Genomic DNA, 18,049 nt, shown 5'->3' on the forward strand with positions numbered 1-18,049 from the left:
AAATCAGATGTACACATAGCATCATGTTATGCAAGTGTTGAAACAGATGTAATAATCTATAATATATGAACCATAGGAGACTGTCAGAGATATTGCTGCATACTGTATATTTTAAAGATACATGAAATACTGACATCAAGTACATGTATGTTACTTTCTACGAGTCAATTAACGCTTTCATAGGCTCTGAGATAGTGAGATTACACTACTGTAACAATTTTATATTTTGTTTGGCAGTGTAAGAGAGTGTGTGAGATAGCCATTAAACATTGTACAGGCATCTTAATGGTCTCATAATAACACATTATAAACCATGTATCTTCCAGTTCATAGTATCTGTTAGGCTTGTTTCATGTTGGTATACATGGAATCTTCAAGAAATGTAGGCCAGACTTGGCAAGAAATTGACAGATATCAATATTTGATTTTAAAAATCGAATACAAATCATGACCTATGATTTGCCTACCTCAGTATGTTAATCAGTGCTTCAGTGACATTTGACATAACATTTATTTTTGTAGATGGTTTCATCAAAGACTCAACAGAAGAGAGGCAGAAAACATGTTAAAAAGAGTACACAGCGATGGTGCATTCCTTGTACGTAAAAGTGAGAGGGACCAAGATAGCTACGCTATTTCCTTTAGGTAAGTGTGCTATTGGTGGAGCTAAAATAGAAAAGGCCACTTTGAGGGATATGACTTTTGTGTACAACTTGCATTTGAATTCCAGAATTCACTCATCATGCAGTGTTAGCATGAAGCTGAGACCAGCAGCCTCTATCGGGCGTATGGACATGCCACTGATTCAAAAGTGTTCTCGTTGACATAGGAGGATTGTAACCAGTATATCTGTTATTGAGATACAGCTGACTCAAGTCTGTTATGAGAACTTTCCAAATATTGATTCAAATATTGTATGATTCTGTAAAGTTATGGGGTTTACTGGTTTTATAGAAGAACTTGCCCGTAATTTTCACTCATATCATAAAACAATCGAACTTTGTCCTTCCTTTACAGTAATTGTTACTTTCTGTGTAAATGTTGCCTTTTGAATATATTGATTACTTTTCAATTGACAACCCAGAAAAGAGGGATAGGATTTTCTAACATGTGAAAAAACCTCTTGTTTCAGAGCGGAAGGCAAAATTAAACACTGTCGGATAAAGCAGGAGGGTCGTCTGTTCACAATTGGGACAGCTCAGTTTGAGAGTTTAGTAGAACTTATCAGTTACTATGAGAAACATCCCTTGTACAGAAAGATGAAACTCAAATATCCAATCAACAAAGAAGTGGTTGACAGGATTGGACAGGTATGGCCGGTACATTGGTTTGAAAGATCTTTTGAACAACTTTCACCAGTATGCTGTGGTTTCATGAATACTAGTACATTAATCTGTCTTATTCAAAATAAAGAAAGCTAAGAAACAATATCCTAGGTTTGAACAATATGTCATATATGTGTTGTCATATAGTTATAATTCTTATACTGTTTTCAACATTGTTTTTATCATCATTCGATGAAAGTGATCTTATTTATGCATTTTTTTCTCACTTTAACATATACAGACTTAAAAATAAAAAACTTTCTTTCTGTTTGCAGTCTCTCAGTACATTGACTTTCATATAATTTTCCCAAACTTTGTACATATCATTAATCTGATAACAACACATGTCAGCATACAGCGTATGCAAGTTGTTTAAAGTTTTATTCAATTTTTGTGATGACAGGAACCAGAAGAAGCTGCAATATATGGTGGACCAGGACTCTACATGGAACCAAATGCATTTGTAGCAAAAGTAAGTCATTTGAAATGGCAAAGTTAGCCAATTATAAATGTTATGATTAACAAAATACAGATGATACAAGATGCACACTGTCTATGGTGGTGTGGGAGCATCTTTTCCTCTCATGGATCCTGACCAGAATCTTTAGATAATGTTCTGTGTAGAGATACCTGTGTCAGAGACTGGATTCATTTACGTAGGGACTGTTTATCATATGAAGATCAGTTTGTTTTGCAGAGTCTGTCTGCTTTTGGAAGTCCGTGAATTTTGAAGCCTCCTGGAAAAGTTCATGAAAAGTTCTTGAAAATTAAATTGAGTCCTGGAAAGTTCTGATATATTGATAAGCCATCCATGATTTTAGAAAATCGTGAAATGCGAAATGATATCATCAATATGATGTGAAAAGTGATATATCAAAATGATGCCAGTGAAAATGGTATTTTGGATTCCAAGGAGTCCTTGAAAATTGGTGAAAAATAGTCCTTGTAAGTCTGTGAAATTTAAGTGACTTTGAGGCATTGCTTTAGGGAATTTTGACTTTTTTCTGCTGTATTGTGCATTGTCTTAGCTTTAAAGCTGAGTTAGCTGTATCTTTTTGCATTTTACTTACAAAGAAATACTAGCTTTTTTGTTCTGATTTTCCATTTGAAGTGGCAAATCTCAAACAGGTTGAATTTGATAATTTCCAAACCTCCCACAAAGGAAGTGCAATGTACAGCTGATAAAGTTTTTTTGTTATTGATTTGTTATTGTTTACTTTAAATTTTGGCAAACTTTGAATATTATAAATGTAATGGCAATAAAAAGCAAAAACACTGCTTACCGTATCTATGGACAAATACCAGATACCTTGATATGTTATACATCTATCATGTGTGATAGGAATAATATTAAATGTAATAATTTGTCTCTGCTATTCAAGGTGACTGTGAAAGCACTGTATGACTACAAAGCACAGCGAGATGATGAACTAACATTCTGTAAACATGCCATTATCACCAACGTTGACAAACAAGATGGAGGATGGTATGTATGTTCATTCAGTGTATAAATAACTGTCATTTCCACTCACACTCTAACTCTACTGTCAGTTACTTGATAGTCCATGCTCAAGCAATTATATGTATACTGTACCCTACTAGTACATAGTGGCATTAACTTGAAAAGCTATCATAGCAAAGGAGCAATTGATGTTGGAAAATAGAATAGTTCAAAGATCTGATTTAAAGTAAAAGAATTCAGAAATTGATCTACGTTTTATTATTTTCTGTTGATATATAATCATTTAAAACTGTATTTCAAATGTTTTGACAAGAGATAGTGTAAAGTAATGAAGTGTAAACCAACCTCCGTAGTTTTAATCAGTAGGTCTTGTTTCCGCCAGTCTTCAACACTACCCTAGTGATTCATAAGGCAATAATCAAACATCATCTATCCCTGTTTGCTTTACAGTGACTGTTGAGTTTGATTCCCCTGTCTTATTGCTGTGTAGCTTTGTTTATTGCTGTTTAGAAGCTTTGTTAACAGCATTAAAAAACCAAATTATTGTCTTTGTGATGTTGTTCAGTTTTTAGTAATTTGCACTTTTCCCTGTGACTTCTGATAATTTTTGATGATTTGAATATTCTTCATCAGGTGGCGAGGAGATTATGGTGGCAGGGAACAGATGTGGTTTCCATCCAATTATGTAGAGGAGCTTGAACCAATCAACACAGATCAAGATACTGGCTCAGATACAACTCCACTGGGTAGTCTTCAAAAAGGTGTCGTTGACATACAGGGATGTGCTGTAGGTAAGTTGATGACGGAAAACTTACTGCTTGTAATTCAGAGTGTTCTGTGAAATGCGTTGGTTCAAAGATCTGTAGCGTGACACATTTTAACATTGAGGTACTTTTGCACTGTGATCACTTAAAAGTACAATTTTAAATGAATTTGAGTTTCACAAGATCAATTTTAAAATGTTTAATGAGGAAAAGATTAAGTTTGATGGATTTTTTGTTCAATAATGGATCCTCTGTTGCTTCAGAACTCACTGTATAACAAGGAAGTATGACTAATGTTTTGATTCTTATACTATGATGAATGCAAATAATTCTTTCATTTACCTCAAATTCAGGAAATGTTTTACCACCAATGATAAGAATGTTGTGACTGTATCCAAGGAACACTGACAGCAGCAACATGGCAGTGATGTTTTTAATTGTTTTCTTCCACAGACAGCTTACCAGGAGGGAAAGGAACACAGCCATATGTATTCCGCATTGCTACTCCCGGTCAGTCGACCCCCATGGAAATTGCTGCTGAAAATGAGGAAGATATGCAGGAATGGCAGAAAGCCATAAGAAGTACAGCAACACAAGCTGAAGAAAGGGTCAGATTTATGACAATTATTTAGCACCTGGATGTTTGAAAAAAATGGAATACTGAAATGAACAAACAATTTTTTTCCACCTTTTTTCTCTTTATTATCACAAACTGTAGAATGGATCACAATTGCACGGTGCCATCTGTAGGACTTGATGACTCACAGCAAATCCAGCATGAAAATGTTGCGCTTTACAGGAATATTTGATACTTCATTTTTTTAGCTTTTAAAGAAAGATTGCAACTGTCAGTAGTGGACATGCATACATAAAAAGCTGGCTTAAGTTCTGCCATGACACAATTTACAAGTACTAGATGAACTGGATGTCAAAATTTCTTAGAATGAAGGAGAAAGTGAATGATAATTCTCACATGATAAATACATACCAGGGTGTGCAATCCACAATTCAAGGAATTGTTTAAAATGTTACAGGGCAAAAAATGGCCAGTTACAGCAACAGACTTGCCACTTGCCAAGAATATTTCATAATAAAATCACATTTCCATTGCCACAGTTTAGTGTGCAAAAAGTGGCAAAACTCTGCGTCCTCTGTTCCAAGGTCTCTAAACTAACTCAACTGATAATAGTAGTAGTTTACAATTGGTCACTTTCTTTTGTCATTCAACCTGTTAAATTTCACTTATACACTGCACACATGTATGTGTACACAGAAAATATGACCATCATCAATAAACAGGGAAATGCGATAAGACAAGACAGATATTTTTACTGAAATCATTGTACTGACTATTGTCACACAGTAGGTAGGTGCCTTTGGTGACTCTTCTCTATAGAAATCTTTCTTACTTTCCATCACAGAGCAACCTTGACCGACGGAATGAGCGTAAACTTCGCATTGCCAAAGAGTTTTCAGATCTGATTGTCTACTGTCGATCAGTGCCTTTCCCCGACAGTTGTAAGTAGCAATTATCAGCCGTTTTTTCTTAACTCATTTGAAGTCAATTGTGAAATTTCTCTCATTCAATAACGTTATAGCAAACCTGTTCAAAGTGAGGTGATCTTAAACAAGATTACAGATTCCAAACTTTCTTTGTGGAATTAGGAATTTTAATGATTTCAGAGGGAACTCTGACTCCAAATGCAACGCTAGTAAAGACCAGTATGTGTGAAGTTACCACTTGGAATGGTTTCAAAATAATTGAATTCATAGAACTGTAGATGGCTTTAGAGAATGTCAACACAAACTTAGTCCAGGAAGGAAATCATGGAATGAATCCAAAGTACTGAAGTAAAAGTTTTGCAAAATCGTACACAGGTGTGCGACAGCTGTTTGAGTACAAAAAGTTTATATTGAGTTTTGCATTGTCATCAAACCCTTAGTTTTTCATAAATTTATATTTCTGTAATAGGTGTACCTGGAAATTATTATGAAATGTCGTCATTCCCAGAGACCAAAGTAGAGAAGTATGTTGCTAAGGGCAAAGCATCGTTATTTACAAGATACAACAGAAACCAGTTCAGTAGAGTCTATCCCAAAGGCCAGAGGGTAGACTCATCTAACTATGATCCAGTGCCATGTTGGAATTGTGGATCACAAATGGCTGCTCTCAATTATCAAACTCCAGGTCAGTGAATATCACATGACTATGCTGGAATTCAGTTGCACCATTATTCTGTTGGAGCTGTGAGAAGACCCTTTTCTGGTCAAGTGATCATAAACCTGAATACAAATCAAAGTGATAAAAAATTGTTATTACAAACATTGAGTTGACACAAAGCAATCATTATCAGTTGAAGTCATTATAAATCACGTTTAATTTCATAGCAAGACATTGTCAATGAAAATCATCTTTGTATAAGTCTGAAGCAACTGGTTGAGAGTCAGTCATATCAGACATGTGACAGGGTCCGTACACTCCTGGAAAATCTGTGAACGTCCTTGAATTTTTAAAACCAAACCCAGTGGAAACTCCTGGAATGGTCCTTGAAAATGGAATGAGTCCTACAAAGTCCAAGAATATTGATAAGCTACCTACAATTTTGGAAAATAATGAAACGATCAGCCATTTCATTGTAAAATGATGAGTAAAATGATTAATGATCAACAATGTTCAAAAAGTACAAGATGATTCGTCATGATATCATACAAATGATACATTGTAAAAACGAAATTTTGAAATAGTGTTTTGGACCTCAGAAAGGCTGTGAAATTTGCTGAAAAAACCTTGAAAGTCCTTGAATTTAAGTGACTTTGAGTGTATGGACTGTGTGTTGTGATTTACTGGTTTTAGCTGTCTTGAAATCATCACATTTGATGAAACTAGCAGGATAAGGGATTTTGTTTTCCTTGATAATTCAAATACAATTTCCTGGTGTTCAGTTCTGAGTGAAAACTCTCTCCATGCAAAGATGATCAGTTTATTGATGTAAAAGTTGTGATGATGTAGAAGTGATTGCAACGTCAACATGTTTTGTTTTCCATGCAATGTTTGTATTTCTTCAGATCGTTCAATGCAACTCAACTGTGGACGTTTTGCTGTGAATGGAGGCAGTGGCTTTGTGTTACAACCAGAGTGTATGCGTAAAGATGGCTATGATCCAACAGATAAAAGTACACTTTCTGGTGTTGAACCAATAACACTGTCAATAAATGTAAGTTCAAAGTGAGCGTTTTAAACTCCCAATATTGTACTGCCGAACACTTGACACTCAAGTTCAGTGTTATTGACAGTATTCTGATGTGTATTATATTTGAATTTTGATGTTGTCACTGTACATTACATTGTGTGAAGCATGCTGGTAAGTATAACTCGTGACCTTTGACCTGGCTTGATTTCTTTCAATGTGTGTACAAATAGAGGCAGGGTATGATATGGCTTCATATAGCAAAGTTTTAATTGCAGTGACTATAATGACATTGAAGTGACTTGAAAATGTAGACTTTCACTGTAGTTGTATGTCATCAAAACAATTTAACACATAGAGTCATAGTATGGCTAGGGTATACATGTATGTTTGGGATCACAAAGTCTGATTTTTAGATGCATGATGTTACGTCAACTCTATGAATCTTTTATCAAAGTAAACCTATATTAGGGATCTTACACTTGAATTTCTCTCCATGATAGTATGTGTTGATATTGACTGGTTAATGAAATCTTTGTCTTCTGCTGCAGCTTATGGGTGCCCGGCATCTGGTGAAATCTGGACGTGGCATAGCTAGTCCATTTATTGAAGTTGAGGTGTTCGGAGCAGAGTATGATGGGAATAACAAATATAGAACCAAGACAAAAGGTAAGTAAATTGATATGACTGTAAGATTTGACAAAGTTTTAGTATGGAGGTTGAAATTGCAAATGTTCTATGAAGAAAATACATGTAGTATTTTATCTCAGGTTCTTATCATCACGCAGACCATCTCAAAATATTTTTTAGGAAGTTTTTCCACGTGTTTAAAATTCTGAATAGTTTCAGTTTGACAGGCCAACTCTAATTGTCCTGTAATTGCAACAGAAATGGATAATACCTAAAGCTTTTTCTAAAGATGTAAGAAGATGCTTATACTGATCTATATCCACCACAGTGTTGATAATGTTGTTGCCTTTGTCAACTTTAGTGACAATATACAGGATTAGAGGGCAGAGTAAGTTGTATGTTACATGTCTTTATTCTCACAGGATAATAAATGATTTCATATTTTCTTTTCAATAGTGGACAATGGTTTCAATCCAGTATGGATGGAATCCTTTGAGTTTGACATCATCAATCCACACGTTGCTATGATACGGTTTAGTGTTCAGGATGAGGATATGTTTGGTGATCCTAACTTCCTAGGACAGGCAGTTTATCAGATCACAAGTCTTAGAACAGGTCTGTATCTATCAACACTATCTTTCAACATGTATGTACATACAGCATATAGATCTGTTTTATATCTATTTTATTGCAGGTTTAATCATAATACATATTATACCAACAACCAAGTGTCCTCACTTTCGGTGCAATCGCTCCTATAGGGGAGTGCAATGTATTCATTGGCTGTGGAAATTTGATTTGCTTATAATAAATTTCAAAATAGTAACATGTAGCTTATTGAATAGTTTATGCAAGCAGGAACATATTGCATCCAGAATTGAACCCCATCAAGGTTAAAATGAAAAGTCTTTCCAATGAATAATTTATTTACTGAAATGAAAGAGGATAGTTGTGGCCCACACAGATACCAAGGCAGTAAATGCTGTGATAATCTAACATGTGACAGAGAAGAGTAACTCTGTCATCAAAGGTGTAAACGTTCAAACTGACATGAAGGTCAAGTTCAATGTTCCATCATTGTTGAGAGATGTAACAAATGCGTCAGTCTCTGTAGATCTGTAGATTGTTGGCATGTCATTTTTTGCAAGTTAACTATAATTAATCAAAAAGAACATATAAAAGGACTTGAACAGATCAAAATATTCTGATGCATCTTAATGCATGTTTGATGAGCTCATACATACCAAGTTTCACTGTTGTTTCATTTGTATATAAATTTTGACTCTCGGGGACTGTGTACCTCTGAATCTTTTTAGGAGCAAAATAGACTGAAACAGTGCTGTGATTTGGTGTCATGATATGCTGTTATACGGTACACGGGTACATTAGCAAAGCCATGTTGTTAACATTTTCAGTGATTTTCACAAACATTTGTCATAGTACAACTTTTTCACTTGGTTAGTTTTATTGGTTTATTTGGTTTGTATGTAGTTTCATGAGTATTTATTTTACATATTGATAAATTCAGTCTTTATTTTACATATCAATACATGCAGGATACCGATCAGTTCCTTTGAAAAATGGTTATTCAGAAGATTTAGAACTTGCATCTCTTCTGATCCATGTAGACATTAGAAATGCCACGGTAAGTGTTTCCAGAATGCTAATATGTTAGCTTTGCTAAAGCAGTATGGATACTTAGAGACTTGGTTTCAGAAAAATGAAATTCCTTGAAGTCTGTGCATTTTGGCCGTATGTAGGATGTTTTAGGATTCATCAAGTGTTCCAGTATCTTCATAGAGTTGATACATGCTGTGGGAAGTGGCAACCACTTTGAATTTCAAAGACAGCAATTTGTAGACATTTTTGCCGATGTGACCTCTAACTATCTTCATAGAGTTGATACATGCTGTAGGAAGTGGCAACCACTTTGAATTTCAAAGACAGCAATTCGTAGACATTTTTGCTGATATGACCTCTAACTATCTCATAGAGTTGATACATGCTGTGGGAAGTGGCAACCACTTTGAATTTCAAAGACAGCAATTTGTAGACATTTTTGCCGATGTGACCTCTAATTTTCACTTTTGATAAAAAAGTGAAGCATTAAAAATTTGTTTGGCAAAATGTGAATGAAATTTGACAGGTTTGACCTTTGAGGTGCATAGAGTAGTAACATTGTTAGTACTTACCATACATTGTCAGACATATCATACAACTACTGGTAATCATCATTTGTAAATTGCTATGAAATGAGTAGTGATATTATAATTATTTAATATCTAACAGGAGGGTGAGGATGGTGACATTTACGCTTCAATTCAAGAATTAAGAGATAGAACACAGGAGTTGTCAACTCAGGTGATAGCATACAAGTCTGGTCAGCCCACAGCCAGTGAGAGTGTCCAGTACCAAGAAATGAGTGCAGAATTGAGAGCAGCGGAGGCGAGACTCTTCGATCTGACTGAACAAAGAAAGTAAGTATCTTAACACATTCTCATCATCTAGCTATTTTGTTTCCAGGTGCATACTACCTTGAAAAGTCTTTTGTTCATAAAATTGTCCCTGTGCTCCATTTACTACTTCAGTAGTTGCAGAATACTAAAAATTTAAAACTAGATTACTCTGTAACTCAATGATCACACAGAACTGTATTATGTAGTGTACAGGCAGTCATACACCTTGTGTAGAGCCTCTCCATAAATATATAGTTTTGGTATGGTGTACCTCAAAACGTACATCTAGCCTTGTGCTATGATTTTCTGTAAAAACCATAAACTGTTCATTTGACTTTGAAAGGACTCCAGCTTAGAAAAAATTACATAACTCATGTCCTCACATGACTCATTCAGGCACAGTTATATTGTACATGTAGTGTACACACAACCAGTATCCAGGACACAGAGAGCCATGTGTCATGTGCCATGATTGGACACAGTATGTAAGAATGAGGTATAAATCCCACAGCGTTCATAGCCAACTACTAAAGGGGCAAATTAAATCCCATAGCGTTCATAGCCAACTACTAGAGGGGCAAATATAGTGATTGACTTCATGGGGACACCAGTGACATAATTTTTCTAGACAGGAATCCTTTCACCATCAAATGTACAATATTTATTTTTATGGCTTTGACAAAAAATCAAAGCACAATGCAAGTTTAGGGTACCATACCAAAACTATGGAGAGCTTCTGGGCAAACATACACAAGACAACTGAGATTTTTTGGTGGAAAAATGTACCCAATGTTCATCATCAGTTTTCAAACTTTTACTTTAATTTGATTGAGTCCTGTATTCCTATTCTTTCAGAATAAGGCATACCATCCGCACAACTGGCAGGAAACCTGTCAAAAAGACGTCCAGCAACCCAGGAAAGTAAATGCATTCCAGAGTGTTCCATGCCATCCTGTGGCAGATGCAGATGGCAAAGCTTAAATCCTAATGGTTCCTTGTGCAGTATATGTTTTGATTTGCAAGTAACACAAAGGTGTACAAAGAAACTCCAAATTTGTATGATAGCAATTATCACAGACCATTGATATGGATGGACATTGTATTCTGTGTAATGTGAATATGAGCACATTGTCATGTAGTAGTGTTTGTTGTTGGTAATTGTAATATTGTACTCAGCGTAAATAGAGACATCGCAATCCTTGAAACACTTCACTGATTGAAATGACCTTGACAGTGTCATGTTTAAGAATGCATCACTTTACAATAGTGCACACCAGAGGTATACTGTGTCTGCTATTGACTTTGATCAGATTCATATTATCAAAGTCAGTTTGAGTTCCAGAAACTAATCCTTGAAACACTTCACTGATTGAAATGACCTTGACAGTGTCACGTTTGAGAATGCATCACTTTACAATAGTGCACACCAGAGGTATACTGTCTCTGCTCTTGACTTTGATCAGATTCATATTATCAAAGTCAGTTTGAGTTCCAGAAACTAATCATTGAAACAGTTCACTGATTTAAATAACCTTGACAGTGTCACTTTTAAGAATGCATCAGTTTACAGTAGTGCACACCAGAGGTATAACATGTCTGCTCGTTGGTTTGATCAGTATCATAAAATCAAAGTCAGTTTGAGTTCCAGAAACTAATTTAAAATCTGTACATCTACCAGTCCAAAGTTAATCACAATTGTAAGTTAGTTGATGGCATGAGAAAAGTCAATCTCACCATATGGTATGATATCTATCACAGGAGTTTACTAAAATTGACCCTTGAAATTGCCCAAAAACTTAATTAATACTTTGACACTTTTATAGACAGGTCACATTCATAACAGTGAACTTCATCTGATTTACATAAAAATACAAATAAACTAGGTGTAATGAAAACACTTACCCATAATGCAGCAGTCAATGATGAAAGTTTTTTTCATGTTGCTTTTTTTGACTTTCATAAATTGTTGTAAATTCATAGTTAGGTAAACCCTGTCAAAGAAAAGTTTCCCTGTTCTAGATCTCACATTTTATTTGCATATTGTAATGTTATCAGTGAGTGGAGGACCATTTCACTTATTATAACTGTTTTTTCAATTTATTTACATTTTGTTGCGTGTGTTGATAAAACAGTTACAAATGTCATTAAAATTTGCAGAAATCCCCTGTGTCTGTAATTAGATTGACCTGACTACCTGTATTGTACCTGGAAACATCAAGATCTATAATCAAGATATTTCTCAAAAGCAATTTACCTTTTCTTTTTCAATTTTTTGATATACTAGTATATCAGCTAATCTGCTTATGCCATACAGTCAAGCAGCTGATAAAGTCAAGCCTCTAAGCAAAGGTGTTCTGTATCTAAAAAGCAAAAGCCATAACTTTATTGGTCATCAGGAAAAGGATACATGTATTACAAATCCAAGTAGAAAATACTTCATTACTGGGGCAAACTTCAGCAAATGCTTGGCACTACCTCCCTGCACTAATGCTCAGTGTAAATAGTCTGTACATGTACTTCACTGTGTAGTTGGACAAGATAACTGAAAGCTATACAGTGTCTGTGTCATTTCTCAAAGTGAGCTACTCTCTCTCTCTCATTGCATATTATACTCTATTCATTACATCACATCCTGCTTCCCTTGTCAGGGATTTATCAGATCCCAGCAGTGGTCATTTTCACATGTTACTTTTTCCATGATTTGTTTATCAAGTACCATCGTTATTCACACAGCATTCATGATCTAGTTTAATAAACCAAGTACTGTCACTTTTCTCAGAGATGTTTTACTTGCATTTCATTTCTTTATCATGTAAAAATATAAGCTTCCATCCGGCATTTGAACATATGGAAACAGTGCATACAATTTTTTATACCACAAGGACTGCATTGTATTACCTCTTAAATAGATAGAATTATGCTCAAGGTTAGAAATATGGGATCATTAACATTTAAATATTCTGCAGGCAAACAATCTTGAAATTGTTCACATAAAACAACTCAGAAGTTTTGTATCATAATTCTCATGTCAGATTGTCAATGACTGAAAAAGATTTAGTCTCTGTGTACTCAGAATTAACATTCAGGGCCCTGGATTTGTAACCATTTGTAATTTATGTTACAGATTGTAGCAAATGAAAAGTTGTACATTCAGCATTGAATGCTGGCATTGCTGTTACCCAAGGAAGGTTTGATATGTAAATATGAAATGTTTGCTGATTGTGTCATAGAAGATAGGTTTTTTAAAATTTATAGAATGTGTGAATGGGTAACAGTATTGGTAATGTTTAAATAATGTCATTACAGGACAAAGAGTGGTCACATAGCTGTAAGTTAACACAAATGGCCAAGTTTCCAGACACTGTACTTTGTCAATATGTACTATCATCAAAATTGAGTTGTAATATTGTATGAACAGATATCATGTAGCATGCATACCAGAAATGTTGCTTTGCATTTGCAAGGATAGTACAAGAAACACCACCATGTTATCTTGAAGATCATGGCACAGTAATGATAAATTCTGACATTTTTGTCAGCTTCCATCCAGCATTAGCTGGTGCTTACACCAGAGATTTGTGCATTGCGTATAATAACATTCAAAACTGCTGCATGGCTGATAACTATTAAAACATGACTTGTATTTTACATGTACACTCTGCAAGGTCATTGTGTAAATAGAGATTGTCAGTAATTATTTTGTGTATGCATAGACCATGTACATGTAAATGCAGGGTTCATGTAATAGCTTGCAATTCTGTTTGTTTATACCTCATTTCAAAAATCCTGTACAGTACTTTAATTCAGTTACCTTGTAAGTATACATCTTCAGTAAATATGTCAGTGAAACTCATCAAGTAGAAATGGGCTATGACTTTGACACAGACGCTTACAACAAATGCAATCAATGTTAGAAAAGACAGGTAAAGTCTGTTAGGTGTAGAGATGGAAGCTTGCTGGTGACAACCAGCCATTAACAGTTGTACAATCTCAGCCTTGTACAGTGTTGCAATGAAGGCCACTTGTGTTACAATGTAGTCAAAATTTGTAATCAAAAGAATAGTGAATGGTTGATGGAGGATATTCCAGAATTCCGTGATCATGTATTGGTAAATATGTAAAGAGGAAAGTATCAAATTGTGGCAGGTATGATCTTGGTTATGAGTCACAGCTTTGGCATATGTATTGATGGCATGGGTAAAGACAATTTTTTTTTGAAATAAATAGTTTGTTGTGATGACGAGACTATATCCATCAATCGATGGACTTGTATGAAACATGATTCCATGATAGTTGATATGATTTGATTTATGTGACACGGCATACCTATTTTAAGAAGCCACATTCTTTAATGACTCTTCAGGTTAAATAGTAAATGGTATTGGGAAACGGATTAATGGTAGTCATGGAGATCCCATGAGGATGGCACAAAATTGTTCTCATAAAAAGAGAAGGCACAGATTTCAATATGCTCTGAAAGAGTGTAAATTTTTCTGTATTGTCAAACCGACAAACAGGTTTAAATTATTTGGTAAATTATGGCAGGTATAAGTGCAATTGTAGATGGTAGGTAGTTCATGTTTGCATGAAAAAAGATTGTAAGGTCAAAGGTTATGTTGTCTCTGGAGAATGTTGACACCTTGACTGATAAATACTTCCAATGTAAGTGTAGTTACACCATCTCACAAATGACTGGTGTGACGTCATGACTCACAAGCTACATTTAATTTGTTCTGATATGTCTGCTACGATGGCTACCTTGGTTTTCCATCACATCCAAAAAATGACAGAAAAATGGTGCAGACGTGAAATTTCACTGTTTCATTTGACAGTCATTATAATTCAAAGAGTAAGCAGTGATAATCTGCAGATAACTGGCTTAGCAAATTCTACTGTGATTAGTCATTTCTGCAGTCTGTCTGCATTGTCATGGCAATGTAAACATAGGTATCATCTGAAGACAGATGCCCTTCCACAACAGAATTTTTACTTCCAACTTTTTGCATTTTCCTAATTACTTGTCAATATATTAACTGTAAAGCAATATGTAGTGCTAATAACACAAAAATGCTTAAGTATAAGAGGTGGTTTTGCTATAACCTTTACCCATTCCAATCATGTGATTGATGTTATTTTAAAAAATTATGCACCATAAGTGATGGCATAACTTTTGAACTTACTGGACTGCACTAAAATTTCACTTAAAAGTCCAAATTCCTAAATCAAGAAAACAGAGAAGAAAACAGCTTATGAATCCAGGTGTGACTGATATTCCATGTAGTCAGATATACCAAACAGAAACACAACAGTAAGAAGCAATCAAATGGAGAATATGAAAGAGATTTTAGATTTCATGAAACTGAAAACTTCCATTCCATGTAGCTGCATTATCCAAGAAATACATGTGTTCTATGTGTACTGTGTTTTTTATGTCTCATTTAATCTTTACCATATGTATGTGATCAATCTGTAGTTTTGTTGTAATTGATTTGTCAGTACAGATCTCAAAGTCTGTGAATAGAACGTGGACACTGGTCCCTGTGTGTACCTTTGGGTGTATCAAGCTAGAGCAGTACTCACAAACTTGGTTTTGCAATATTCCTGTGCCATTCTGTTCTACATTGTATCACTGCTCATACATTTTCCTTTCAAGTTCCATATTAGTTTTCCTGACTTCCAAATGATGAAATATTAACCAAGCAAAACATTGTAGTCCCTTAGTTGTTGAACTTATCGATACATCTCTGTCACTTGAATCTGAACAAGGATATCCAAACTACAGTGGATCATCAGAGGGTCTGTTTTCTATAGTATGTAAACATTGATTTTTTTTAGTGTGTATTTAATCAACAATTGTGTTTTCTGTTTAAGTTTTGATAATCTGACACCCAACATCACGTGCCGGTGTAAATGTCGCTTGTTACCATTCCTGGGCAAAGTACCCAGCATTCATAATACTTGTAATTACCATTTACATTAAATGGGCCAATATTTTGGGATGAGAACTGAGAAAAAAACGAATATTGAGTTTTGCATGTGATTGATGTGTGATCATGACATAGCTTGCATAATCTGCAGAGCACAAATTTTGCATTTTTGTTATTGCTGTTGTATGCTTCCATGCTTTGAATATTCAGCAATCATACATACACGGACTATAGGAGCATACTCCAGGCTTCTTTTTTTTCAAATTTATCATTAGTATTTCAAGATGTCGAGCTGTTGTTTTCAAAGAAAGACATTTTCCTCTGCTTCTGTATGATTTGTTTTGCTGTCTCTCTCTCAACATTAAACATCTCAATAAAAACAAACTGTGCAGAATATATGTGGTTTTAGTGATGATGTCAGACAACAGTCCCATCTGAAGCATGATTGGCCTACACCAGTCTCACTTTCCAGACCTGACATCACTGGTACATATAATAATCATTGTAGAGTATGCCATCAGCAGTGGGGAGTGAAGGGCTTACCTGTGAGGAACAAGCAAAAAGCAAAGCGTCAAGCTGCTAACCATGACTATCCGTACTGCCAACAGCACACTTTACTTTGACTATTACACTGTGTCAGCAAAGCAATGAGGTCTTGAAAGCCCAGTCCTGCTATCACAGAAATTACTCTTTACAACAATGGATAGCCAATCACAGAGCTTTCATTTTAGGTTTTGTAGCAACAACAAAATATTCAGTCTAGGATATTATCAATGTGTGATATAGATAACCTTGATCGGTGTTCTCCAGTCTCATTAAACAAAGTGTTTTTATTTTGAAATCTGTCATTGACAGTAACAATGCCAACTCCCCTCCTGCAATCATAGATATCACTTATTTCAATTAACTTGCTATCTTGATCTGAATACAATTCCATGCAGCACATTGGTATTTCCTGAAAAATCATTTGTGGCTATGTCATTTACCTCAAATTTATGTCATAAAATGAACCAAATTATTTAAATATCTGTGATTTGTTCCTCTAAAGCACATACTAGAGCCACTATAAAGGGTATATACATTTGTCCTAGGTTTTTGACAACCCCGTTTTTCACCTGTCCTATACTTTTGACCAAGTGAGTATTGATAAAATGTGACATGACACACACGATTGGAACTAATTTTGGATAATCGGAGAGTGAACCAATGTCGGTCTACTTAGTAACCCTTTCACCACCATGGTTTCTCCCAAGCCCATTGTTATCAATGGTCATTGTGGACCTGTTTACTGGGAATTGGGGGTGAACAGGTTAATCTGCAAATGTAAGCTCATCTGCTTTTCTCTTTAAGCAATGAACTTGTTTTTATGAGTATTTGTAATATGATTGTAACATTCAGCTATAGGCCACCCAACACTTTCGAGTAATTTGAAAAATATAGAGATCCGATTCTCCAAAATTAGTTCCAATCTTGTTGACCCTTGTCTCCAGCACGACTTTGAGCCATCAATTTGCTGAAAATGTAGCCTTTAATGCCAGTATTTGGACCAAACTCTAGACTTTTGAAGCGTTCTTCTACGGAAAAGCACACAGTTCGAGTTTCAAAAGTCAAATTGTCCATGGTACATTTCACCCTTGACATTGAGATATGGTTGAAGCATTGGTACATCAATCCATCTATTGACTGCAATGTCCTCAAGGGAATAATTACCTTGGTAACTATCGAACACGTCCGCGTGCTAAATATGATGAACACAGAGTGTAATATGAGATACACTCGCAATGAAGAGTATACAGTACTGGTGTTCAAACGATACAATATCCCGTAATTTGTGACCTTAGCGATCGGTTTACTTTACATTTAATTATTTTCAACTAGATATTTAAAAAAATCGTCAAGGATGATCGGAAGCTCATATTAACATAATTTGAAATGTCCTTTCACAAATTGTTTGCTACATATATGTATCTCGTTCACCAATTGTTCTGTTGTTGTTATTTTCTAATTTTCATTGTGTTATGGTTTTGTCTACCAGCTAGGCCAGCTTTCGCCACTGCAGGTCCTATTGGTGAGCTGGAAAATAATCATCGATTCTGTATATTGGACTCTTATATTTGTGAGACTGATGTAAATGCTGAAAACGGTTCAGTTTGTATGACGTCATATATTAATGTAATCTATGAAACCAACAAACACAGTACAGGGAAATTAAAGAAAACGACTGATCTCCCACTAAAACAATGCCATACAGAACGGTTGTAAAACCGTTCGGCTGACATTCAATTCAGCATTGACGA

The 18,049-nt window shown here is 35.2% G+C and overlaps 1 protein-coding gene across 2 annotated transcripts in view; it reads left to right on the forward strand.

Moving 5' to 3' along the window:
- LOC139147166 (1-phosphatidylinositol 4,5-bisphosphate phosphodiesterase gamma-1-like) overlaps window positions 1–16,148 on the forward strand; it is a 91,742-nt gene extending 75,594 nt beyond the window's left edge. For both annotated transcript variants that reach the window (XM_070718080.1, XM_070718079.1), the window contains 14 exons: window positions 523–645; window positions 1,133–1,310; window positions 1,729–1,797; window positions 2,708–2,811; window positions 3,421–3,578; window positions 4,005–4,159; window positions 4,973–5,069; window positions 5,524–5,739; window positions 6,618–6,766; window positions 7,291–7,408; window positions 7,826–7,984; window positions 8,926–9,014; window positions 9,659–9,846; window positions 10,681–16,148. In XM_070718080.1, the coding sequence (XP_070574181.1) occupies window positions 523–645; window positions 1,133–1,310; window positions 1,729–1,797; window positions 2,708–2,811; window positions 3,421–3,578; window positions 4,005–4,159; window positions 4,973–5,069; window positions 5,524–5,739; window positions 6,618–6,766; window positions 7,291–7,408; window positions 7,826–7,984; window positions 8,926–9,014; window positions 9,659–9,846; window positions 10,681–10,750 (1,873 nt within the window). In that variant the 3' untranslated portion in view covers window positions 10,751–16,148. The remainder of the gene's footprint in view (window positions 1–522; window positions 646–1,132; window positions 1,311–1,728; window positions 1,798–2,707; window positions 2,812–3,420; window positions 3,579–4,004; window positions 4,160–4,972; window positions 5,070–5,523; window positions 5,740–6,617; window positions 6,767–7,290; window positions 7,409–7,825; window positions 7,985–8,925; window positions 9,015–9,658; window positions 9,847–10,680) is intronic.
- Window positions 16,149–18,049: the final 1,901 nt, after the last annotated feature.

Source organism: Ptychodera flava, chromosome 13 (assembly GCF_041260155.1).
Source record: "Ptychodera flava strain L36383 chromosome 13, AS_Pfla_20210202, whole genome shotgun sequence".
NCBI lineage: Eukaryota > Metazoa > Hemichordata > Enteropneusta > Ptychoderidae > Ptychodera > Ptychodera flava.